General features: G+C 38.5%; 3 protein-coding genes across 3 annotated transcripts; all 3 read right to left on the minus strand.

The window, feature by feature from the left end:
- Positions 1 to 1,305: 1,305 nt before the first annotated feature.
- Positions 1,306 to 2,181, minus strand: LOC141686328 (uncharacterized). Its single transcript, XM_074491368.1, has one exon. It carries the CDS (start codon positions 2,179 to 2,181, stop codon positions 1,306 to 1,308), a length of 876 nt encoding a protein of 291 aa, XP_074347469.1.
- Positions 2,182 to 6,286: 4,105 nt separating this feature from the next.
- LOC141684332 (phospholipase D beta 1-like) lies at positions 6,287 to 11,759 on the minus strand. The gene is made up of 10 exons (XM_074489249.1): positions 10,278 to 11,759; positions 9,590 to 9,706; positions 9,317 to 9,511; positions 8,755 to 9,000; positions 8,608 to 8,676; positions 8,390 to 8,537; positions 8,139 to 8,287; positions 7,433 to 7,606; positions 7,061 to 7,258; positions 6,287 to 6,919 (listed from the first exon to the last, which is right to left on the minus strand). The coding sequence occupies exons 1-10, from the start codon at positions 11,238 to 11,240 to the stop codon at positions 6,626 to 6,628; spliced, it is 2,553 nt and encodes an 850-aa protein (XP_074345350.1). The 5' UTR covers positions 11,241 to 11,759; the 3' UTR covers positions 6,287 to 6,625.
- Positions 11,760 to 14,025: 2,266 nt separating this feature from the next.
- LOC141684607 (homeobox protein knotted-1-like 7) lies at positions 14,026 to 16,626 on the minus strand. Its single transcript, XM_074489661.1, has 5 exons — positions 15,900 to 16,626; positions 15,638 to 15,758; positions 14,895 to 15,079; positions 14,583 to 14,714; positions 14,026 to 14,445 (listed from the first exon to the last, which is right to left on the minus strand). The coding sequence occupies exons 1-5, from the start codon at positions 16,194 to 16,196 to the stop codon at positions 14,305 to 14,307; spliced, it is 876 nt and encodes a 291-aa protein (XP_074345762.1). The 5' UTR covers positions 16,197 to 16,626; the 3' UTR covers positions 14,026 to 14,304.
- Positions 16,627 to 26,903: the final 10,277 nt, after the last annotated feature.

The raw sequence follows: 26,903 nt of genomic DNA on the forward strand, positions 1-26,903 counted from the left end.
ATAATTGAAATACAAGCTTTTAAGAAATTTCTTACTGACAAAATTTTCGAAGGCGACTGGCATGCCAAGTATTTTTGATTGATTTGCCTGACAATGTTTCGAGCTTATAGGTTCCGGGGCGAACGACTTCGGTCACTTTGTAAGGCCCTTCCCAGTTCGGCTGGAGCTTTCCTTGTTTGGCCGGCATAGATGCGGCCAACTCCCTTAGTACTAGGTCTCCTACTCCGAAGGCTCTTTTCTTCATATTGGAGTCATAGTATTGTGCCGCTTGCAGTAAATACCTCATATTCCTTTGATGTGCGGCTTCTCTTTCTTTCTCCAGCAAGTCTACGTTCGCCTTCAACCCGAAGCTATTAGTTTGTACATTGTAGGTCTCGGTTCGGTATGATTCCAAGCCCACTTCAACAGGAACTAGGGCCTCGGTGCCATAAGCCATTCTAAAAGGAGTTTCTCCGATCGATGTCCGGGGGTGGTTCGGTAGGCCCATAAGATCCAAGGGAGTTCTTCCGCCCAACTTTCTTTTACCTCGCCCAGCCTCTTCTTTATTTCCCGGAATATCACTTTGTTCGCCGCCTCGATTGCCCCATTTCCTTGCGGGTGGGCGACTGAGCTAAATTTCTGTTCAATTCTGAAGTGGTGCAGAAACTTGCGAAATTTGTTTCCAATGAATTGAGTTCCATTATCTGAGATGCAGGTTTTCGGAATGCCAAACCGGAGAATGACCTGCTCCAAGAAGAACTTTTTAGCGGCTTCTTCGGTTATGGACGACAGAGGACGGGCTTCGACCCATTTGGTCATGTAGCCGATGGCGATTATGCAGTATTTCGCTTGCTTCGTGCTAGTGGGCAGTATGCCAACTATATCCACGGCCCATATGGCGAATGGAATTGGGCTTAGTACAGAGGTCATTTCTTCTGGAGGTTGTCTCGGGACAGTGGAGAACAGCTGGCATTGTACGCATCTCTTTGCATAGTCGATGGCATCAGCCTTCAGAGTGGGCCAGAAGAATCCCTGCCGGAGAATTTTAAAGGCGAGTGACCGACCAGCCAGGTGCTCGCCGCAAATTCCTTCGTGTACTGCCTCCAAAGCCTGTTGCTGTTCTTCGTTGTTCAAACAGCGCAGAAGGGGTTGACTGACTAATCGGCGATACATCCGCCCATTGATTATAGTGTAGTTTGATGCTCTGTATTTAATTTTCAGGGCATCCTTTCGGCCGGGTGATAGAATGCCTTTCTCCAAAAAGTTCCTGAGGGGGGTCATCCAGTCGCTTCCCTGGTGAATCTCTAGGCATTTTTTCTTCTCGATCTAAGGCATCTTGGCTTCGGTGAGGTAAATAGAACCAGTTAAGTTCTGTGTCACAGCCGAAGCTAGCCTGGAAAGAGCATCTGCCCTAGAATTGTTCTCTCTGCCAATTTGACTTAGTTCAAAGGTTTTAAATGATGAAGAAGCATCGCGTACCTTGGCAGCATAGGCTTTTGTTCGGGGATCCCTTTGTTCATACTCCCCCGTAAAGTGTTTCACGACCAACATGGAGTCGCTGAAGGCCCTTAGGTGCTTCGCCTCGAGGCTTCGGGCAAGCTTCATTCCTGCGAGGATGGCCTCATATTCGACCTCATTATTTGTCAAGGGGAAGTCGAACCTTATGGCTTGGCATATTTCAAATCCTTCGGGGCTGGAGAGGATCAAGCCGGCCCCACACTTTTTTTCGGCTACCGACCCATCTACAAAGAGCTTCCACTTTCCGGGGATCCGGATTAGTGGTTCATCAGGAGAAAGATCCTTCGGACCCGAGAATGTGCACTCAACCATGAAGTCGGCCAAAGCCTGGGCCTTAATTGCCGTTCGGGGAATGTATTCGAGATCAAATTCCCCGAGTTCGATGGACCATGCTACGACTCTCCCAGAGGCTTCAGGCCTAGTCAAAATTTTCTTCAGAGTTTGGCTGGTGACAACTTGGACCGTCCGGCCTTGGAAATAATGTCGCAATTTTCGGGAGGCCATAACCAACCCAAATGCGAATTTTTCAGCGTTGGGGTACCTTGTCTCTGCGTCCTTGAGGACATGGGACACGTAAAACACAGGATATTGATTACCTTCATAATTTTTCACAAGGACGGCCCCCAGAGTTCTGTCGGACACAGCTAGATAAAGCTGAAGAGTTTCCTTCAGATCGGGCCTCATCAAGAGTGGTGCCTTCGTCAAATATTCTTTTACTTCTTCGAACGCCTTTTGGCATTCGGGCCCCACTCAAAATTCTTTGACCCTTTGAGCACGGCGAAGAAGGGAAGTGCTTTCTCGACTGACCGGGAAATGAAACGCCGAAGGGCGGCGAGCCGGCCCGTCAATTTCTGTATATCTCTGATGCATTTGGGAGGTTCCATATTGATAACTGCTTCGATCTTCTCCGGGTTCGCCTCTATTCCCCGGGTGCTGACCATGTACCCGAGAAACTTTCCACTAGAGACTCTTAAGGTACATTTGTTTGGATTGATCCTCATGTTATTCTTTCGGAGAGTTTCGAAGTATTCCTTTAAGTCTTCGGCATGATCTCGGAATAGTGACTTCACTATCATATCATCCACGTATGCTTCCATGTTCTTCCCGATCTGCTCTTTAAAGACCTTGTTCACCATTCGCTGGAATGTGGCTCCAGCTTCTTCAGTTCGAAGGGTATTTTAATATAAGTATAAGTCCCCTTCGGAGTTATGAACGCTGTCTTGGGCACATCCCTATCATTCATAGCAATTTGATGATAACCAGAAAAAGCATACAAAAAACTAAGTACCTCATATCCTGTCGTTGCGTCTATTAGTTGGTCGATGTTAGGCAAAGGGTAGTGATCCTTCGGACATGCTTTGTTGAGGTCAGTGTAATCCTCGCACATCCTTCATTTCCCATTCGACTTTTTCACGACCACCACATTGGCTAGCCAGTCAGGATACTCGATCTCCTCGATAAATTTGGCTTCTAAAAGTTTTTCCACTTCGGCTTCTATTACCTTCTATCGTTCGACTGCAAACGTCCTCTTCTTCTGCTTTACCGGCTTGGCCTCAGGCTGCACATTCAAGCAGTGCGTTGCCGTCTTGGGATCCAATCCGGGCATATCTTCGGGCCCCCAGGCGAACACATCATGGTATTTCCGGATGACAGCTATTACCTTCACCTTCAGATCCGCCCCCATATTTTTTCCAATTCGGACCATCTTTCCCGAATGTCCCGCATACAATTGCACTTCTTCGGTTTCTGCTGCGGGTTCGGCAATTGGGCTTGAGAGATCAGCCCCAAATTTCTCCAACTCAATGTTCAATGTTTCCCGGCTTCCGTTGGGTTCGGACTCTGCCCGCTTCCTCTTCCCGGTTCCGTCCGGTCCTTTATATTCCTGATCCTTCTCAAGGTCTTCGAGCATTATGATTCGGGCAGTTTTCTGATCGCCCCTCATTTCTCCTACCCCTTTTTCAGTTGGGAACTTGAGTTTGAGGTGGGGTATAGACTCCACTGCTTCGAAAGTTGATAAGAAGGGCCTGCCAAATATTGCATTATACGGGCTTTCAATCCGAACCACATAGAACTTCACCAGCTTCTCGGCGGTATATGACAACTTGCCCAGGAGGACCGAAAGAGTAATCGTTCCTTCAAACTGAATAGGATGTCCTCCAATGACATAAAGGGGAGCCTCGTTACAGGGCTCTAGTTGCTCTCCCGCCAAGTTCATCTTACAGTAGGTTTTGTGGAATAGTATATTGGCCGAGCTGCCGGTATCCACTATCACTTTCCATATCTTGTTCTGCCCGATGATAGTATTGATAATCAGAGGGTCCTCGTGCGGGCGAATGACATCCTCATAATCTTCAGTGCTGAAGGTCATGGGCATGTGGGGTTTTGCTTGTCCGAACTGATACAGATTGTACACCTGTCGGGCGTACTTCTTCTTTGCTGTCTTGCTATCCTTATCCAGGATGCTTCCCCCGGATATAGTTTTCACTTCGCCCCGTATCCTGTCCCTTCGCTCTGGCTCATCGGCCTCTACTTCCTCCTCTGGGTTCTCCTTCGGCCACAATCTATCTCTCAGATCTCGGATGAACTGATTAAGCTCGCCGTCCTTGATCATGCGCTCAATGAGCTTCTTGAGGTGATAGCATTCATCAGTGTTATGCCCCTTGTCCCTGTGATAGTCACAATACTTATCGGGATTTTTCTTGTGGTTCGGGACTTTCATCTTGGCAGGGCGAACGAATCCTGGTTTGCCCTTTATCTCATGGAGAATCTTGGAGATCGGCGCATTCAAAGGAGTGAACACGGCCGAATCTCTATCTCGTCGTCGTTCGGCCCCACGATCTGATTCCTTCCTTCCTTTCTGCTATCCCTCCGGTCAGATCCTGATCTTGAACCCTCATATCTGTCGGCTCGCTTTGATCGGTCGTCCCTTCTTGAGTCTTTATATCCACCAATACTTTCCATCTTACGGAGAATATTCTCGCCTCTTACATATATATCATTTAGGGATTTTGGGGGAAAATCGTAAAGAGATGAACGAAGCTTTTTACCTATATAGGGGTCTAGCCCCGCCGTTAGGAAGCCCATTGCTTTGATTTTATCCAGATTGGTGACCATCCCCGCTTCTTCCTTGAACCTAGCGAGATAATCCCCCAGCTCTTCATTCGCCCTCTGCCGACAATGGACCAAGGCTTCGGTATCTTTCGCCTTTCGGCACAGGTGCGAGTAGTACTTTAAGAATTTCCTCTTCAACTGCTCGTAAGACCCGATGGACCGAGGCTTCAGGGATTTGTACCACATCGAGGCAGACCCTTTGAGATAAGTCTTGAACATTTTGCACAGCATGATATCGTTCTGGCCCATCCCAACCATCAGGAGTTCATACTTTTCACAGTGGTCCTCGGGGTCCCCTTTCCCGTTGAACTCGCTCATATTGGGGAATTGTCTCTCTTCGCCCGGAGGGGGTCGGTACAGTTCAATCTCTTGTGTTACAACGGGTTCTCGATCGGGCCTCCTATCACCAAACAGGGCCTTCTCTAAGCGATTGAGCCTGAGGCGGGATCCATCGGGCTCTTCATCTGAATCGGAAGAGTAGGGTTGCTTAGCCCTCTTCCTTCGGGGATGCGAATCAGAGTCAGACTCATCTTCTTGGTCATACGCCCTACGTTCCCTTCTATCTTTATGCGCTCTGCCGGTTTCTTCGGCCCGCATTGCTTCCCTCAAGGCTTGCTCTTGCAGTTCAATTTCCTCCTTCTGCAGTTGCAGGGCTTTCAGCCGGAGCGCATCGGCTTCTCTTTTCTTGGCTCGCGCTTCCGCTTCTTTGTCAATCTGATCAACTTTGGTCTTACCCTTCTCCGCGGCTTTTTCCGCCCGGATCTTTAGGAGTAAGGCCTCTTCTTCAGGGGTTAGCGTGATAACCCCGTCTTCGTCGACTAGGGAGGATGGTTGTCCCTTGTCGGTGAAACCAGGTGGCGGTGAGTGCTCAGGAATTTCTGTCATAGTCTTCCCAACTTGTAACTCTCGTATTTCCCACAGACGGCGCCAAATGTTACGCCCAGATCCTTTCGGTCATATGAACAGGCTTCGGCTGTACCTGAAAGTGAAGAGAATGCGAGAGTTTGTACCCCCGATTCACCTCCGGTGTGAGAATCAGAATCTGGCTGTAAAATTAGGGTAGTAATACAAGAGAAGTAGAGTGTTGAGAATGTATGTCTTTTGTCTTACTTCACAAGGGTTTTTATACCCAATCCTGCAATGAATGTCAATCCGTTACAAATCATTAAGGAGGGAGGGAAAATGGGGCGTTATGTCCCTTGTTCTGTCCAACGGTCCGCGAGTAGTGGGCCTCGGCCTGGGCTTCCGTGGGCCTTCATTACGCGGGCCTGGAGGTCCTTCGGCCCAGTAGCTTAATCGCTAAATGGGCCTTCGTTCAATGGGTCTTATTGGGCCTATAACCAACAAATATATTTATTTTGACACTATTTTAGTATTAAAATAACACCAACTCGGTGTGGTGGATCGAAGTTGGTTTAAAGAAGCCCCGAGCTATACACGAAGGCTTTGCCCCTTCTCTATCAAAATATATTAATGATCAAAGGCAAAATATTGCCACGCAAGTATGACAAAAAGAAACCATTGAAAGTGAAGTAGACGAAACGTTAAACTTTCAAGAAAATGATCTCGTTCGCTAACATTGCTCATCTAACACACTAAAATATAATCTAACAGCTTAGATTGAGGCTTTTTTTTTTACCGATTCGTAATAATTTTTCCTTTAAATACATATCCGACATCCCTAAAACAGTGTGTTATATAAATGATATCAAATACACAGTTGACCAAGACCCTCAAGAAAATAGTTAGATAGCTATGTATACAATTTTTGAAGATATCAAATTTGTATTTATTCAAGGCAAGAAATAGTTTTATCTAAGAAAACTATTTGATTAAAATGTAAAAGCAGGGGCTAGCCAAAATGATCGAATGACAAAACTAGTGTGTGATTTTAGTAGATGACAACATCTACATTCAACACAGCATGATTTATATGTTTTGATATACTAAAGAACTAAAGATGCCTCGTGGTGTGGAAACGTATGATAAACGTATGAAACTTGACAAGATTAGGTATTTAAATAGTCAGATTTTCTTGAAGCCCAGCAAACGTGCCGACGATGTTCCCACCCATATCTGGGAACGTAGCGCAGCCAGGAAGAGGGCTCACCTTTCCTGTTGGATCCACTTGCACTGGGTACTTCATGAGATGACCGTTCATTTCAGTTACTTCCTCAGCTGCAAATTGTTTCCAGTTCAACTCACTTAGGTATCTTACCCGTCTCGCACAATCAATGCTTTCTGGTTGCTCAAAGCATTGTTCCAGCATACCAATGTGCTCTGCCCAGAGCGACATTCTATATCCATAGATCTGTATATGAACCCCGTACAGCATGTCAGACATGTCATATACCAGATTTAAACTACATTCATCTGATTACTAGCTAGGAATCAGATTCTCATGCCAAGTTAAAGTTTCAGTCGAAATTATTCATTGCAATATGGATAATACCTGGCCACGGGGACTGTAACGTTTCCGTGCATAAGTATGATGAGGCTGATATGCACCCATTGCAATCTCAGTGTCTCTGGAGCCTTCTAAGGAACGTTGGTTGATGTTAGCAGAGCCAAGTAATACGTACTCGTCATCCACTATCATGCCTTTTGAATGTACATAAATCATAAATCGTCGACTTTTTGTACTGAGTGCCTATGTACAGAATAGGAGTACAGTTTAATATCAAACTTGAAGGATGAAAGGTTGGTTGTAAAGCAGCACAAAAAGTTGAATCGGACTTTCAGGAAATATAAGTGAACTTATAGATATGCCAAACATGCACATTATCATGAAGAGCTTGAACAAAATAATATATGTGAGGCTTACCTGGGGAGTATTGGTGCCATTTGAAATTTTAGCTTGAGGAACACTTTGATCTTGTGCCTCCCGATTACCAAGGCAGAAAAAGTTCAAATAGTCTTGAGGCTCATATGTTTTATCAAGCCCTGCCTCCACTAAGGCCTTGTAAATTACTCCATACATCATTTGCATGGTATTATGCTGCAGATTTACAGAACGCGAGCCAGTTTGGAAGACGTTAGAATATGCTGGTATCAAAGAAACAACCATTATCCTTTTACTTTCTACATACTTCTGAGGTGCAGTAAAGAACCGCGTGAGAACATTGTGACTCTTTTACATAACATTACACTCTATCAATTAGGAGGAAACATGGCTGTTTGCTATTAATACTTCCGATTCACCTCATGATATTTATTGAATTTTGGCTCTGAAGGGATTTGACCTCAGGCAAGACAGGATATGGATGAAATCATGACAGAGAACACTATAGTTTAACTTAGTAGTAAAAAACCTCAATTTCACACCCCTTTTATTACTTCTCCTCACTTGAAATACCCTCGGGCACTACTACAGTTACCATTTTCATGATAACCATTTTAAAGGGTGATATAATTTATATAATTGCATAAAACTGACAAACAAATGCATGAAAAGTTGAATAATTTGATCTTCACATGTAATTCTCCAATACTTGTAAACTTAACATCATCTTGCAATAGAAGAACTCTACCTGCCAAAATAGGATCCTCTGAGTAGGAGTACTTGTAGGAACACCCTCGGGCCACATAGGGATTACTATATATGCACAAAATCTCTCATTTGCTTTGATTTTATTTGCAATTTTGAGAGCGATTTCCATAGGTATCAAGTTGTTCGCACCTAAACAAAAGCAAAATTATCAGCCATCTGGATTAACTAATGATATACTATAATGATGATAAATGATTTGTTGAACATATCTAACATATCACAGTTCCTCACCTAAGTTCTTATAGTTGGACCAGTTATATGATGAACCAAGGAAATATTGGTTTTCAATGTATATGAAATGCTGGGCAGCACGAATGGCCTTAACATATGCTGTATGTATACTCATGTCTATCAGTACGTTCTTCCCACATACCAAGTTCTGATACAAAACAAAGTTAGTTAATTCATTAAAATCACGAAGAAGAACACGGATATTTTAAATCCCTCACCCTTCCAGGAGCTTCTTTTGGGTCTTTGGGAAAGCCTTTAACAGAGTTGGAGTCTATTGAACGAAACACCTATATAAATTCATCATGTTAAGATAAGGGGATGGACTATGAATAATCAACATTTCTAAAGCTAATAATGCCAATAACCTGTGCATGCCAGCATTCGGGGTCATCCTCATTCATGGATCCTTCCGTGATTCCCAATATTTCAGGAATTCGTTCAATTCTCAGTAACGAATCTTCATGCGACTTCCTTATTTTCTGAATCCCATGAGGCTTTGAAGCCCGCATCCATCTTTCCTCAAAGTTAGTAAGTATATCGTAAGCTGCTGGACCATCAACTTGACTGTGCAGATCATGCCATGGTTCTCTTGGACAACCAGCAGCAGCACCCTATTCATTTTAAAATGAGAAAAATGCCATGATCAAAATAGCACCTGCAGGAGTTTTCTTCCCCAAAACAAGTCAAGGTCCAGTAAAAACAATCAATTACACAAATATGCATATGTAGAAGGCCTTATATGTTTAGACAACTCGTAGCACATCCATCATCAATATGAAAATCAAGATGTCACACACATAATTGTGTATATATGCTACTAAAATTGTTCAGAAAATAGTGAAGTGAAAATAAAGAAACTCAAATGATATGTGACTTGGAATCATTCCCCAAACAAAATGCTAACACAAACAAAAAATATATAATCACCGTGTAATTGGGATTGTGAAAGTCGTCTTTGTGCACAGTTTGTAATGTTCTAAATATATGATGTTGTGGAGTATCATATCTCCCCATGCATAAATCAAGACCTCCAACAAATGCTACAATCTTTCTCCTGTAATTTCCTGCATCAGCATCGACAATAACCGTCTTCTGATGATGAGTGTAGATTGTTTCCACTTCCTGAATTCCAAAACAGAGAATTAGGTGCTGTAGATAAACTCTGGTTGATTTCAGAAAACACAGTGCAAGGAATCTAACCTGCTTTTTGGCCCAGCTATGCCCCTTACCAGCAGCTCGGGGACAAAGCAGCACTTGCACTGTGGAGTGCTTGAAAAAGCGTCTTGTTTCCTCATCGTGAGTTTGCATAATCCCCTCCTGCATAATATCACAGTCATCAACTCCTCGGTACAAAACTTGAACATTACTATAAAACAGAGATGTCCAGGACTGCTGCTGCCTGTTCAAGTGTAGTGTACGTATGACGAAATAATGCTATCTCTGACATCTTAGATAATCGAAGCATAGAATTTATAGTTTACAGTACTTAAGAAGGGGAAATAGTTCTCATGTCCATTGATTCCAATTTTTATGTCATTGTTAGTACATCGTGACATAAGAGATGCAGAAACAAAACTTGTTCGACTATAACAGGACAATCAGTTTTAATGTTAATATCGTAATGTTTAAGATAGATTATATGTGAAACAAATTCATAGGGAAGTCACTACATGCTCGGCATAACAGCTATGTGACACTGCTACTTCATTTGTGAATGGCAATTTGTTGTTAGTAATGCAATGGTTATAAAGACCGAGCAATACAGAAACATTTACCGCAGGTTGCAAATATTTGTAATGCACATACAGAAACATCAGCAGAATATAGCACAAATTGGGCATATGATCTACTTATTCATTAGACATATATTTAGATTATCTGCTCTTACCGTCTTATAGCCCAAAATGCTCCTTGATGTAGGATCATCCCATACAAGCAGCAGCACTCGGACACCTTCCTGTGACTTTGTCTTAAGAAGGGTTCCCAGTGTGGTATCCGCTTTACTCTCATTATCACGAACAAGTCTGACCAGATGATACACTGACCACCCAGTAATGTATATAAGACGACGAGCCTGACTTATAGCAGTAAAAATATCATGCCAGCAACTTCCATGCACATACTGCATACCATGATCAAGCCTCAAGTTTGGAAGGGTGCCATCATGGACATGTGCATCTTGATAAAGAGTAACCTTTCCGCCTCTCCTAAGAGGAAAGTAAGTACCAGGAACGCCTTGATATTCTGGACCTGATCCCACCCCATCATGATACAGGGGAACCTTTTCCATTGGGGTATACTGAATCGAAAGAGTTAAGACCGCCCCAGGTTTACATGCCTTCCCACTTGCATTAAGGATCGGAAAAGTACCTTCAACAACTGCCCCAGAGTATAATTGCTCAACAGGAATGCCAACAGCTCCCATAATCTGAGAGCCCACAACATCGCTGTCTTTAACAGCAAACTGCACTTCTGCAGCATGATGCGCAACAGGAACATAAAAATGCTGCATCCACACAGGGTTCTCACTATTACTAATCACAAAAGTCCTACCAATTACAGCATTAGCCACAGAAATTGTGACATAGGGATCACTTGTAATCTTATGAGACACATTCCCTTCAAGTTTTCCGCTTAAATTACCTGGTAACAACCCAAACATGTCCCCTAATTTCTTATGAAACAAGTCCATGTTAGGAAGGTTCTTGGCTTCCTTCACCCAAATATCTAAATTCCCATGTAACAACAAAAATTTTAAAGACACTTTGGAGGTCTTAAATGGCAAAATCTGAACACCTTGGCCATGATTTGAAGCATCAGATTGTGAATGTGAAAAAACAGGTTCAGCCATCTAAACTTGATCCTCTCTAGATATTAACACCCTATAAGCTAGACTGATCAACAAAATTGTAAAGAATCTGCACTAACAAAATATTTAAGCAAATTAAGAACTGAAAATTAAATTCTGATGATCTCCCTTTTGCTATCAATAACAAAGTTCAAAACATTAGTAAAAAAAATACCAGAAATGCCAGAAATCAAGCCAAGAAAGCTGTTAAATGCTCAAATAACAAGTGGCCAGATGAACCAAATAAATATAATTGCTGCAAATCTAATAAAGAGAGTAAAATGTGACTCAACTAGTCTTCTTCTAGATGGGTGGATTTAATATGACTAAGGAATTGAATGAGTAAAAGTCTGCAAAGAGTGAAAAATGAGGAATAACAATATTGTACTTAACATGTACATCAATGTTGATGACTAGCAGGCTAAGGTTGAATTAAGTGATGGCTCTGATCCGCATGAATTATTAAAAATATAGTACAAATCTTGAAGTGGTTTTAATATTGTAATCTACAAGGTACAAAGGACATGTTAGAGAATCACAATTCACAGGTTATTACATTAATTACAGAGGACAGGTTGAGCCAAAAAACAGTTTTGTTTAGTTTTCTTGTTTTGTACGTCAACTTAAAAGTCTAGAAAACGTGTCTCCGCCCACATGTAATGATAAAAATAATATCAAAGGTGGAATAAAAACCGAAACTTCAAACTAGTCTTTCTTCTTCCTCTGTTGTATGACCTCCAATTTCAACAGGAGAAGCCATCATGATATACGGTAATAATTTTCATTTTTTTTTTTGAGTTTTAAAGTATAGTAGTAATAATACATTAAAATTATTAAACAAATTAGAGTAAATATATTTTATGCTGATTTTCAAAAAGGCTAATTGTTCATATTCTCGGAAAAATTGCAAGATTTTGTTTTTCAAAATAATCATGTTAGCTCCATTAATTTTTTTTCATTAACTATTTATTTTGTAAGAGTAAATAGCATAATTGTAATTTTATTTAAAAAAAAATTGCACTTTTTCGAGAATTTTAAAGTATGTCAATTTTTGAAAATCTATAAAAATTATGAGTGGAAATCTTGACTTGGCAGAGGACAACCACCAACCGTTAATTACAAAAGACACCTGTGTTGCTTATGTAAGAAGGATATATTTTTGTTATTTTTTCCAAAATGTATCATGTGAATTTCTACATTTTCGCCGGATACAAATGAATGAAACTTTAATTAACCCAATTTTCGGATTAATTATCTAGTTGTTCATTAAAAGTTGGTTTAATATATTAAGTTGGTCACTGAAAGCGAAATGTTATCAAAATAATCACTAAAGTTAGTCAGGGACGTGTATATTTTATTAATTATCCTCAATTTTTTACTAAATTAATCGATATCAATTCATAACTTTCAAAACTAAATTCATGATTACTAATATCTCTAAATTTCTCGCTAACCAGATGCTCCTTATATTTGAACACATAAATATTTTTTGTCATAAATTTTGAAAAAAAAATAAAGAAATATATGCCTCGTTGATTTTAATGATCAACTTGATATCGTTTTCAATTCACTGATCAACTCAATATAATAAATCGAATAATTAATGTTGGGCAACATATGTAAAAGCTAGAAGAACCGAAAACGGTCGGCTTTGCAGTAATTTTGAATCTTTTAGGACCTATATGAAAGAATCACGGGCTAAGCGCCACTGGAAGGTGGAACACAATTTCTTGAAAAAAGGCCGGCCGGCGTGATTTACATTATTGAAGGCAAACAGCTAAACTACTTTATAATTTGAGTATTTAACCCCCATTTTAGAAGTGTCTTTGACTTTATTATTGGGTTAATCATTGCAGATAGAGGTATAAACGAATTAAACTGTTCGTGAAATACTCAAGTAAAAAATTTGAATTTGGCTCAAAAAATAATCGAGCCGAGCTCGAGCTCGAATTTTTCAATTTTTTTAACCTAGTCGAGCGTGAACTTCAAGTTATTCGACTAGTAAGGTTCGCCAGTTTTATCGAGCCTCTATTATTTTTAATTTTTTTAATCATAGATATATTTTATACAAATATTTGATATTTGTTATATATTATTTATTTATTTATTATCGAATCGAACTCGAGCCGAACCGATCATATTTCGAGTTTTTGTTACTATTTAGTAAAGTTAATTCAAACTTTCGAGCCGAATTCGAGCCTACCGAACATTTTACGAGCCAAGTTTCGAACTTGAAATTTAAAGATCGGTCGAGCTCGAGCTTGAGCTCGAACTATTTTAATCGAGTTCGAGGCGAGCCTGACAGGATTCGACTCGGTTCAGCTCACGACTTCTCATGTCCAAATATATCAATTAAGTTACTCGTTATAAATTTGACTTAATTTGCTCACTAACTTAAATAACTGCATCAATGAGATAATTTTTTAGTGACTCCGTTAATGCAAAATTTTAACTTTTCAGTGATAAGATTGATCGAAAATTTTAAATTAATAACTAAATTGAGTTAAATTTGATAACTAAACTGATAGATTTAGACCTAATGAGTCGTGTCTTTGATAATTAAGCCCTTTATAATTGGGATTAGAGGTTGTTAATTCAATGATTATTCAAAAGATCCACATCAATTGCTCACAAAAATAATTTAAACACTATCCATGTACGAACGCAAATAAACTTCCAAATTCTGATTAGAGCTTGGCAGGGACTACAAGGAGATTCATGCTTGCAAATCTAGTAGTGTTGATCAGGTCGATGGCAGACACCTCTGAATACATTTCAATTCGGAATGTTACACGAAAGTGATATTTGAATTTTCGAATGTTACGCGAAACCAGCGAATCCAAAGCTCTAAATATAAGCACAAGTAAACAATGGAGCTAGCAATCATCTATTACAAAGTTCCTTCTGGTCTCACAAGTTAATAATTAGTGGCCTACTATATGCATAATACAGTTCTTCTATGTTCATACATTGCAATTTGTAAACCAAGATATAGGACTTACCTAACCAGTGACTTAACTCCTAGAGCTTTTCGGTTTAATTTGTACGTAGACACTGGTTTCAGTTCCTATCTTTTGCGCTTAGACTTGAGATCTGTTGCTGAATTTGAGGAGTTGTGCCAGTTGCGCTTCCTTTGGTTAATGAACCAGTTGTTTATTTGCTTTAGCTGCAACCCTGTTTCTTGTACCAGCTTTGCTTTATCATCTTCCTGCAAGAATAACACACATGTTGACGCTCAACAGCCCATCTTAAAACTTTCATTTCTGGCGATATTGAATAATTGATCATAATATCATACTTAACTTGTATTAACTATTTTGTAAAGGCTGTTATAAGTTTACTTACAGTTGGGTAAGGCCACTTGGAATGTTGGTGCCACCATTCCTTAAGCACTGAAGTAGTGTCACCAGGTAATTTACCTGCCCTTCTCTTTCTCAGAATCTCTTCCCTAACATCTTCAATCTTTGATCTAAATCCCTGCAAACCAATGACACAGTGATGTACTAAACTTTAAAATTTGATGAAACCACACGAGCACATCATCAAAGACTTGCACAGACTTTGCATTTCTAAGAAATGTTTAAATTCCCGAATCAATAGGAACTAACAGCGATAAACAGCCAAGACTAGTTATTAAGGTACAAGAAATGTAGTAACCTGTTTTAGCTCAATCTTCAACTCTTGCCGGACTCTCTCCATGAGGGACCTTTCGGATTCTGTTGGAAGGCCAAATCCCATCATGTCATGTGCGTCATTCCCCGACTGATCGAAAGAGTAATCCATATGCACTTCACCCTCATCATCCGACATAGTTGCTCCACTTCCTTCATCTAGAGATACTCCTGGAATATACCCAGTTGTTACTGGTCAATATTGCTGCAGTGACACAAGTTCATGTGCATCTTGCGTATTTAATAATCATTTTTTTCCTACTACAATTTCAGGGCACTAGAATAAACAGATAAAATACCTCCAAAATGTAAAAATATTCAAAAAAAATTGCTAGGTAAAAAATTTAGAAATATCATAATGTAGTTGGTAGCTTGGTGACATGGTGTTCAATGACTTCTGTTTGCAGACTTTTGTGTAAACTTAGCCAACCCTCAACGCCCCCACCAGGCACCAACCGGAAGCCAAATTTCTAACTGGGTCCCACACACTCTCCAACCTGCTGTCCTTCCTAATTTTCTAAATTATCTTTCTCACCTAATGCATTAATCAATTACGCATCCAGTTCAATGAAAATAATTAATTGAAGTTTATGCACAAAAATATAATATCAAATCTCAATTATCCAAAAAAAAAAACAGAACTTGTTCTTCTGACAATCTGTCCTACAATATCAGAAATCCTTATGTTCAGAAGAATCTATTGTTTAGGAAGACAGGAGAACATCTCACCAGTCAAAGCTTGTAAGTTCTGCTCAATTTCCCGGCAGGCCATGACAGCTTCAACAGCATGAACTCTGACATGTTGCTGTAGCTGTTCTTTAAATGAACACAAAACTAACAAGTACTGTGCCTGTACCATGTCACTACACATATTAGTACTTTATCTAATTAATCCAAATTATATTTCCCTCGTAAATAAGCTCTTAAATCGTGAAAATTAAACGGACTGAAATTCTTATACAAAAAACTAATAAGACAAGATTAAAATTACCAAGAAGTTGTCTAGCTCTTGTCTCTCATGAGCTGAAAGAGGACTATGATTATTGTTATGTTGTTGGAGATAAGAGCTAAGAATATGATGCGATTGATTGAGCTGCGCATCAATAAGTGGCAACTCATCAACTGGGGTCGCCACCCTGAGACACGAAACATGGGCAGCCAGAACTTGTTCATATAATGGATGACTTGCCATCTCCGCCTTCAGTCGTTGATCACCAGAAACATGATCACCTAAACCACCGCCAACACTACTAGTACTTCCCATCATCCCCATAAATTGCTCTTGCATTTTTTAGAATAAGGCACCTTGTATATGTAGTGTGGCTTCGTATTTATAAATCAAACCAAACCGTATCTAGTATATCTCGCTCTTTAAATCTTCGTAATTATGTGCGAGTGTCTCGGTGTGTGGAGAATATTGGGTATACGATAAGAAGAGGAATATTAGTAGACTGTTTCTATAAAGAAAAGCAAGAACACATAACTTGGCTTGTTGTTGATGTAAAAAGATCTGATGACATCCCTCTTGTAAAAGGATCTAATTATCTAAAGTACTATAAACTTCTGGAGCAATTTCTGTGGGTATGGCTTGACAGCTTTTAATATTTGCAGGAGCAAAAAGATTGGAATGATGCAGAGAGACCATATGTGTGTGGCAGCTATGAAGCTAGAGACAGGACTATTTGGCACGCTTGAAAACAGATTCTTCAAACCTTTTGATTGGCTCTCTTTTTCTAGTTTTTTTGGGTCCTCTTTGAAACAGATGTACATTGACAAAATAGATTTTACAAAATGGAGAAATACGCAAATAGAAAAAAAGCATGAAACAAATAAGTTGTAAATTATTACTTATAAGTGATTTTGGCGTTTTGATAATTTTACTTATAAGTTAGTTAAGTTAGTTATAAGTCAGTGATGTGTTTGGTAAATGATAACTTATAAGTTGTAATATTTTAAAAAATCAAAATTTTAACATAATAAATTCAAACATAAATATAAAATTCAAATGACAAAATTTAAAACAAATATATTGAAATACAAATTACTAAAAACAAAAAAAATGGAGTAAATATTACAACATTTACGTAATATGAGAAGCAATTTCATCACGTTTTGCAATCCATATATTACCAGGGCCACCCTCTGTTTCGGTGTCAGCATCCCTATTATGTGTCGTGGTAGAACTTTCAGGAATGTAACTTTCGCATCCCTATTATGTGTCGTGGTAGAATTTTCAGGAATGTAACTTTCACTTTCAGCATTTTGAAACGCACTATCTTCAACATTTGACTTCCGAATATAATTGTGAACTGTCATTATAGTCAAAACGATGTCGGTTTGCGTATCTATCGAATATGCTGGTATATTTGCTAAAATAGCAAATCTAGCTTTCCAAACTCCAAACATTCGTTCAATAACCATTCGACACGAAGAATAAAGATAATTAAATCTTTCTTTTACATTTCAAGGTACCATTACTCCTACGAAAGTCTTGAATGTTATATCTAGGGATTGAACCTTTGTACAGAGCCATATATCCTTTTCTGTGTGGATAGCCCGCATCTACAAGATAAAATTTATTTTCATACACTACTATTACAATATTCCATACACTACTATTATACCATAAAAATACAAATACATGACTTAAAGTTGATGTCAGGATAATAACAGTGTATGAAAATCTTATCCAACCGATACAGAATAAAATTTAAAGTATTGTATGTAAATTTCATCATTGCAAGTGATTACAATTTAATGCCCTCCCTGTTATTTCCCAACTCTTGTAAAATTGTACATGAGCTCTCCGTAACGAATCTCATCATTTCGCGCCTTTAGAAAAGGGTCTTATTTTCATTATCAAGGAGATAGCGCCTAGCATAGATGTACAAGTCAATACCAGCCTTGACCTGTTCTATGGCATCAAGGAGATCAACAGCCCCTAATAAAGTCACATCTACATTAGCTGCAGTTGTCTGGGTACTCCTACAGGACATCGCAGCTACCAAGTCATCAAGCCCCTCCCTCACATACTGGGCTCCAGATTTATTTCGTCAAGAACAACTGTTCTTTCCAGATTTCAACGAAGCTGATGAAAATAAATTAGGTGATGGTTCAATGATGCTGTTATCACTATCGCCAATGCCTTCTTTTCCATCATCATCATCACCAAGCACCTCTGTGAAGTCCTCTCCCACTTCAAGATTCACTGCAGAATATGTATTCGCAGCTTTTACTCGTTCACCGGTTGCAACAATGTCACCAAAGAGTGTGTCATAGTACTGCATGTAGGGAGAAAGATCTTTGTTTCTATACTTCCCAAACTTTAGATTCTCCTGGTGCAGCAAATAAAAAAGTGTCATATCATTTCCCAAATTAACAAAATTCACTATATTGTCATCACTGTATTGGCATAATTGAAGTGTGACAATAGCAGGAAATGATTAACAAAATTAATTCTTGCATAAAGAACCAAATGGGGTATTTTCTGTCATCTCAACTACTGTCGATATCAAAATGTAAGAAAATATATGTTATGTACGGTCTTTAGGATAAAAATGACATATATCAATACAGTGACATTCAGACTAAAAGAGATAAACAGATACATTAAATAAATCGCCTTCGCCATTTTGAACTGGAATAAAAACTGGAATATATCACTAACTGTGACATTTAGACTGAAACAGATAACTAAAATATCAAGAATAATTTCGTTTAATACATTCACAAAGGATTATATATACTTATGAAAACACCGAGAAAAATAATTTGCAGACAATATAAAAAAGAAAAGAAAAGGGAAGTCAAGATTTGTCTAATAAAATAGTTGTGTGCCCTGTCCATTCAGCATGACCAGGCACAAAAAGGGTAGTGTACATTTGCCCCGTAGCTCCTCTTCTAGCTAAATTACAATCTTCTTTTTAATTAGTGGGAGACTGCATTTCAAAGTATAACCAGATCTCTACCTCCAAAATCACATTATCATATATTCATTTCAACTACCACAAATAAACTAAACAATCTTTTTGTAATATATAATAGATGATGTCAAAGATTACTAGAGCTAACAATGTCATTAGCATCTCTGATCATAGTATGAAGGAAATCAAATGGACACCTGATCTGAGTAGATGATTAATGAACAGTTATTTTCAGTAATCAGTTAAGCTTGGGTCAACCCTAAGTAAGTTGTATTGTTATCTAAATTTTTATTTTGTACTTGTAACACTTAAAGTCTGTAAAAATGCAAAGGAGCAGACTGGAGTCTTTTTCCTAAAACAGTATCAAGCCTAAGGATTCTATCTGGAAGAAGATCAAGAAGATCATGCCTCAGAAGAATTTTGAAGAAGCTTGGAGTTGAATAAATCTGTTTGGAGAAAAATATTCTAAGTCAAGATCTCTACAAGTCACAGATTTAATGTTATAGAGAAGTGATTCGAGAACTCCAGAGAGTATCGACGGATAAGCAATATCTACTCGATGGATGAGCAATATCTACTCGACGGATGAGCAATATCTACTCGATGGATAAGCTATATATCTACTCGACGGATGACCAATATTTGCTCGACGGATGAGCTATATATCTATTCGACGGATGAGCAATATCCACCGGGAGTAGAGAAGTCAGGAAAGCTACTCGAGAACTCAAGAAGATATCGAGAAGCCAATTTGAAAGAACTGAAGATTGGAGATATCGACAAGTCATTCAATCACTAGAGAACTCCGAGTTATCGATAAGTCATAGTGAAGATGTGAAGACTAGAGATCTCGATGAAATGAAGACCTCTACAAGTCAAACTCAATATGGAATGCTAGAGATCTCGATAAGCCTATGTACTTATAGAGATGTCAAGTATTCTATTAATTCAAACTGGAGATCTCGAAGTACAGTCTCAAAGTACAGAATTGCAGATCAGTTTAATATCCAAGATAAACAATCAACAAACAATCCAACAGCTGGATTGACAGGTCTACAAAAAGCAGCTTGAAGAGTGTGCAAGATCAATGGCAAAGATTAACTGACAGAGGAAGATTAAAGTAAACACAGGATGCTAAAGATATGTTAAGCCAGAAATGGAAGATCTGCTTTTCTATAAATATAAATGACAAGTGACAGTTTACAAAAGCTAATAGCATGTTTATTATCCACTGTGTAAACCAACAGTTAACTGAGTTATAAAGTTAACACTGGTCCTCTAGTCAGAAGTAACGATTTAGATCAAATCTCTTGTATTACTCTTAAGAAGAAGCTGAGCTCTTTATATCAAAGAGCTTAGAAATTTTGTAGCAAAACAATTTTAATTTTTAATATAAAAATTAAGTGAGTTTTGAAGATTTGTGTTATTTATTTTATGCAAGTTTAAATTCTGCATGAACACTTTTCTATACAAGATTTAATTTACTTTGTTCAACCATTAACTTTCGAAAAATCCTAAAATCAGAAAAACATGTTAGGAATATATATGCATTAGTTTGATGATATGTTTAATAAAACACTTAAGTAGAAATCTAGTGTTTGTAGCCTCAACGGATAAGACCACTTTGGCTATCCGTTGATGGTGTAGCTTTACTTAGAAATAAGTCTAGTGTTGTAGCACATTTCAGTCTCTGAATTTGAGATATAATTCTTAAATGTTGAGGGAAATTATAAGTCATGTTGACTTCTAAAGGATATGCAGATAGGAAGGCCAATTGTAAATATTTCATGCCTTGTAATTTTGTATAAATGAAATGGTGTCAATGGATAACTTAAAGACCTTCAACGGATGAGAAACAAAGCTTCAACGGATATCTCTAAAGCTTCAACGGATAACATCCTTCAACGGATGAGTGCATCAATGGATAGAGCTTCAACTGCTAACACATCAACGGATAAAGCCATCAACGGATAAAGGCTTCAACGGATGATCTGTTAAATAGCAGTTGACAAGTGGTAGTTGTACCTACAAACAGAGGCACATGGGTTGACAGAGACAACTGAGATGTGGTAGCCTATTTCAGGAACATCAGAAAAAGCAGCCGTTCTACTCTAGCATAAAGAGGCAATAGTCAACAATGCACTGGAGTAAAAATGGAGAAGAAACAAGTGGAGAACTTATTTTATTATTGTACTTTTTATCTTTGTCTTCACTTGTAAACTTGGTGTTATATAAACCAAGTAGCAGCTAGTAATTAGAATAGAATTTTTCCAGAGCTGTTTAGAAAAATCTTGAGAAAAATTATCTAGTTTGTACTAGGATGCAGCTGTGATCAACTTCTTGAATCACAGATTTTCTGAAATACCATCTCTGGTGGAACAACAAATCCACCAGAAAAGTTTTTAAGGTCTGTTATGTTCTATACTTTTGTGCTTGAATATATATCTGTCTGTATTAGCTTAAAGCAATTCACACACTTGTTTATCTTAAACACACAGCTTTGAAACTGCTCAAAACTTGAAAAAGTTTTGAGATTTACATTCAACCTCCCTTCTGTAAATCTCATTGTTAGTTCACTAGGAATAACAATTGGTATCAGAGCAGGCTCTTGACACACAAAGAGTTTAAAGTTCTTGGAAACTAACAAAGATGAGTAAGAAGGATATTGGAGTAAAAATCCCAGTTCTTGACAAAGACAGTTATCACCATTAGAAGGTGAAAATGCACCTTCATCTACTCTCCCAAGATGAAGGTTATGTAAACTGCATTGAGAATGGTCCTCACATTCCCCACAAAGTAGCCACAGTTGCTACAGCCACAATTGTTGTTGGTCAATCCATTCCAAAACCTAGAGCAGAATGGACAATGGAAGACACAGAAGAAGTCCACAAGGATAAGAAGGCTATGAACATTTTGTTTAATGGTCTTGACAAGGATATGTTTGATAATGTGATAAATTGCACAACTGCCAAAGAGGTTTGGGACACAGTTCAGTTACTGTGTGAAGGTACAGAACAAGTAAAAGAAAACAAAATGCAGCTTCTCATTCAACAGTATGAGTATTTTCATTTTGAAGAAAATGAATCTTTAAATGACACATTCAACAGATTCCAAAAGCTGTTGAATGGACTGAAGCTGTATGGTAGAGTGTACCAGGTGAAGGATTCAAATCTTAAATTTTTAAGATCCTTGCCAAAGGAATGGAAACCCATGACTGTCTCCTTGAGAAACTCTCAAGATTATAAGGACTTCACTCTTGAAAGATTATATGGAATCTTGAAGACTTATGAACTAGAGCTGGAACAGGATGAGGTATTGGAGAAGGGAAGAAAGAAAGGAGGTTCAGTTGCCTTGGTAGCTGAAAATGAGAAAGAATGCAGACAAGAAACTGTGAGATCAACATTAAACTCCAAAGATTGCACAAGCAAATCAGAATCAAGCAAGGGTAAGGAGCAAGTTGCTGAGAATGAAGACAACTCCAGTCAAGATGACTCTGATGGTATTGATGAGCATCTTGCATTTCTGTCCAGAAGATTTGCAAAGATGAAATTTAAGAAAAACACTAGAGCCACTAAACCTCATAAGAACATGGTGGACAAATCCAAGTTCAAGTGTTTCAATTGTGGTATAAGTAGACACTTTGCAAGTGAGTGCAGAAAGCCAACTTCTGAAAAGAAGAAATTTGACCAAGTAGACTACAAAAAGAAATATTTTGATCTGCTCAAGCAAAAGGAGAAGGCTTTCATTACTCAAGAAAAAGACTGGGCAACTGATGGAGAAGAAGAGGATGAAGATGTGGAATATGTCAACTTGGCTCTCATGGCTGATTCTGAGGAAAATGAAGTTAGTTCATCAAGCAACCAGGTAATCACTACTGATTTAACACAGCTTACTAAAGAAGAGTGCAATGATGCTTTTAATGACATGTCTACTGAATTGTTTCACTTGTGTGTGTCTCTTAAATCTCTTGCTAAAGAAAATAGTAGGATTAAAGAGAACAATCTGTTTTTAAGTTATAGAAATGCTGTGTTAGAAGATAAGTTGATTGACCTAGAGAAAACTAAGCTACATTATATATCTGTTGAAAATGAACTAGCTGAATCTGTTAAGAAAGTAGAAATACGTTCTAATCAATTAGAGAGAGAGCAAGAGGTGATCAAAGCCTGGAAGACATCTAGGGATGTTAGTGCTCAAATTGTCAAGGTCCAAGGAATTGAATCATTTTGTGAGACTGCCTGGGATAAAAACAAAAAGAAAATGGAATTAATTGATGGGCTGTCAACGGATGTGGAATCAACGGATGATGAAAATTATCCGTTGAAGGAAGAAAAGGAGCATCCGTTGAAGGTTCCTCAATTAAAACAGGCAGATGTTTCTAAAAGTGAAAATCTAAAGAAACTCAACAAAAAGTTTGGTTCAACTTCCAAGAACTTTGTCAAAGAAGAAGCAAGCACATCCAAAGATTTCAGTAAGGTGAATATAGGACACATGACCTTAGAACAGTTAAAGAATAGGCTCAAAGTGGTTGAGGATAAAAAGGAAACTAAAAGGAAATCTAATAGAAATGGGAAGGTAGGGGTTAACAAACATAACAATTACACACCTGATAAGTATGCTCCTAGAAAAAGCTGTGTGCATTATAATAGTGTTAATCATCTATCTGCTAATTGCAAATCTATTAAGAAAACTCCCATACCTATACCCTCTTCCATGCCTAATATGCCTGCATCACCTCTGCATGCTATGCCTGTTATGTCTCAACAGAATCCTTATGCACATTTTGCAAACATGCCATATTTTAACAATCCTTATCTTGCTGCATTTAGTATGCCTCAAATGCCATATAATATGCCTATGTGGAATAACATGTATGCACAATCCATGCCTTATCAAATTCCAAATGTGCTAAATGATTCTGTGACTAACCCTACACCTCAACCAACTACATCTAAGATCAAGGTTGACTCAAAGTTACCTAAGTCTAAAGATGCAGGAGGAATGAAGTCTAGGAGAAAGGCTAACATGAATGGACCCAAGGAAACTTGGGTACCAAAATCAACTTGATTGATTTTATGGTGTGCAGGGAAACAGAAGAAATCTATGGTACTTGGACAGTGGCTGTTCAAGACACATGACAGGAGATTTCTCCCTTCTCACAGAGTTTAAGGAGAGAGCTGGCCCTAGCATAACCTTTGGAGATGACAGCAAAGGGTTTACTATGGGATATGGCTTGATTTCAACAAGGAATGTCATCATTGATGAAGTTGCATTAGTTGATGGTCTCAAGCACAACTTACTGAGCATCAGTCAACTATGTGATAGAGGGAATACAATTTCCTTCAATTCTGAAGCCTGTGTTGTCACCAAATCTATTACTTGTCTCTTCAGCAAAGCAAGTCCAGTTGAAAGTTGGCTATGGCACAAGAAGCTATCCCATTTGAATTTTAAAACAATGAATGATCTAGTCAAAAAGGACTTAGTTAGAGGAATTCCTCTTGTTGAATTCTCAAGGGATGGTTTGTGTGATGCTTGTCAGAAAGGCAAACAAAGGAAAGCATCATTCAAAAAGAAGCTTAAAACGACAATTGATGAACCATTACAGCTGCTACATATGGATTTGTTTGGACCAGTCAATGTATTGTCAATTGCAAGAAAAAGATATTGCTTAGTAATTGTAGATGATTTCTCAAAGTTTTCATGGGTCTATTTTCTTGGATCAAAGGATGAAGCAAGTGAAATCATTATCAATCACATCAGGCAAGTCAATAATCATCCTGACTTGAAGGTTAGGAATATCAGGAGTGACAATGGAACTGAGTTCAAGAATTTGACAATGAGGCTGTTCTGTGAAGAAAATGGAATCATGCATGAGTTCTCAGCTCCAAGAACACCTCAGCAAAATGGGGTAGTTGAAAGAAAGAACAGATCTTTAATTGAGGTTGCTTGAACAATGCTTGAAGAATCAAAGTTACCAACATATTTCTGGGCTGAAGCTGTTAATTGTGCCTGCTACACTCAGAATATTTCTTTGATCAATCAAGCTAAAGGCATGACTCCTTATCAGTTGTTCAAGAGAAGAAAACCAACTTTAAACTTTCTTCATGTCTTTGGATGTAAATGCTTTATACTGAGAAATCAATCTGACCATAAAGGGAAGTTTGATGCAAAGGCTGATGAAGGGATATTTGTTGGTTACTCAGCTGGAAAATCTTATAGGGTCTACAATCTAAGAACCAACATTGTTATGGAATCTGTGCATGTTGTGTTTGATGATAAAAAGATTGATGGACTAACAGATGAGGGACACCATGAGAGACTCAAATTTGACAACATTGAGATATATTGTGATGACAGTGAAGAGGATACTGATGGAGATAACACTTCAAAAGGGATTCAAAACATGCCCTTGGATAATGCACAAAATTCTGCATCCGTTGATAGAGGCAATGCAGTATCCGTTGAAAGACATAGTGCATCATCCGTTGAAGTACAAAATGAAGCATCCGTTGATCATAGTTCATCAACGGATAATCGATTTACATCATCAGTTGATAGAACTCCAAGTTCCCTGCAAAGGACCAACAACTCAGGGGGAGTTTCAACTAATCAACACTCTGTCTCACATCATGACAATACTGAGGTCACCTCATCTAGAGTATATCTTCCACCTCAAAGGAAATGGACCAAGAATCATCCCTTTGAACTGATCATTGGTGATGCATCATCCAAAGTGCAAACAAGAAAAGCTACTCAAGATGAATGTCTGTATATTAGTTTTCTATCTCAGGAGGAACCTAAGAAAGTGGAAGAAGCTTTATTGGATCCAGATTGGATATTAGCTATGCAGGAAGAGCTGAACCAATTTGAGAGAAACAAAGTTTGGAAGCTGGTACCCAAACCAAAGAACAAGAGTCCTATTGACACAAAATGGGTATTCAGAAACAAGATGGATGAAAATGGCATTGTCATAAGGAATAAAGCCAGATTGGTTGCTAAAGGCTATTCTCAACAAGAGGGAATAGATTTTGATGAGACATATGCTCCTGTTGCAAGACTTGAAGCCATCAGAATTTTTCTAGCCTATGCAGCCCATGCCAATTTCAAAGTCTATCAAATGGATGTCAAGAGTGCATTTCTAAATGGGAAATTGGAGGAAGAAGTTTATGTAAGTCAACCTCCAGGGTTTGAAGATTCAAATTTTCCAGACTATGTGTATTATCTGTTGAAAGCACTCTATGGACTGAAGCAAGCACCTAGAGCCTGGTATGAAACCTTATCAAAATTCCTTTTGGAGAATCACTTCACTAGAGGTACTGTTGATAAAACTCTCTTCTTTAGGAATGTTAATGGCTCTAGTATACTTGTTCAAATTTATGTAGATGACATAATATTTGGATCTACAGATGATAAGCTTTGTAAAAAGTTTGCTAAGCTAATGCAAAGTAATTATGAAATGAGCCTGATGGGAGAACTAACCTATTTTCTTGGTTTACAAGTTAAACAAGTTAGTGATGGAATTTTCATTAGTCAAACTAAATATATTTATGATCTTTTAAAGAAGTGTGACTTAATAGAATGTTCATCTGCAAAAACTCCCATGACCACTGCCACCAAACTTGAATTAAATAAGACTGAAAAGTCTGTGGACATTACAAGTTATAGAGGCATGGTTGGTTCACTTTTATATTTAACTGCCAGTAGACCAGATATAATATTTTCTACATGTCTCTGTGCTAGATTTCAAGCTGACCCTAAAGAATCTCACTTAGTAGCTATTAAAAGAATTTTCAGATATCTCAAGGGGACTCCAAATCTAGGAATTTGGTATCCTAGAGAGTCTGGTTTTGATCTAATTGGCTACTCAGATGCAGACTATGCAGGTTGCAAAATAGACAGGAAAAGTACAACAGGCTCCTGCCAATTCCTGGGAAACAAGCTTGTATCATGGTTTAGCAAAAAGCAAAATTCAGTCTCTACTTCTACAGCTGAGGCTGAATACATTGCTGCTGGAAGTTGCTGCTCTCAAGTGTTATGGATGAGGAATCAACTCCTTGATTATGGACTACATGTTG

This window comes from Apium graveolens, chromosome 9 (genome assembly GCF_009905375.1).
Source record: "Apium graveolens cultivar Ventura chromosome 9, ASM990537v1, whole genome shotgun sequence".
Classification (NCBI taxonomy): Eukaryota; Viridiplantae; Streptophyta; class Magnoliopsida; order Apiales; family Apiaceae; genus Apium; species Apium graveolens.

Coding starts and splice junctions, on each gene's coding strand:
- LOC141684607 (XM_074489661.1), bottom strand. CDS start 16,196: ATGCAAGAGCAATTTATGGGGATGATGGGAAGTACTAGTAGTGTTGGC. Junction 15,759..15,899: donor AAGAGCTAGACAACTTCTTG/GTAATTTTAATC, acceptor GACATGGTACAG/GCACAGTACTTGTTAGTTTT. Junction 15,080..15,637: donor GAACTTACAAGCTTTGACTG/GTGAGATGTTCT, acceptor GGTATATTCCAG/GAGTATCTCTAGATGAAGGA.
- LOC141684332 (XM_074489249.1), bottom strand. CDS start 11,240: ATGGCTGAACCTGTTTTTTCACATTCACAATCTGATGCTTCAAATCAT. Junction 9,001..9,316: donor TTCACAATCCCAATTACACG/GTGATTATATAT, acceptor TAAAATGAATAG/GGTGCTGCTGCTGGTTGTCC. Junction 8,677..8,754: donor CCGAATGCTGGCATGCACAG/GTTATTGGCATT, acceptor GAATTTATATAG/GTGTTTCGTTCAATAGACTC.
- LOC141686328 (XM_074491368.1), bottom strand. CDS start 2,181: ATGAGGCCCGATCTGAAGGAAACTCTTCAGCTTTATCTAGCTGTGTCC.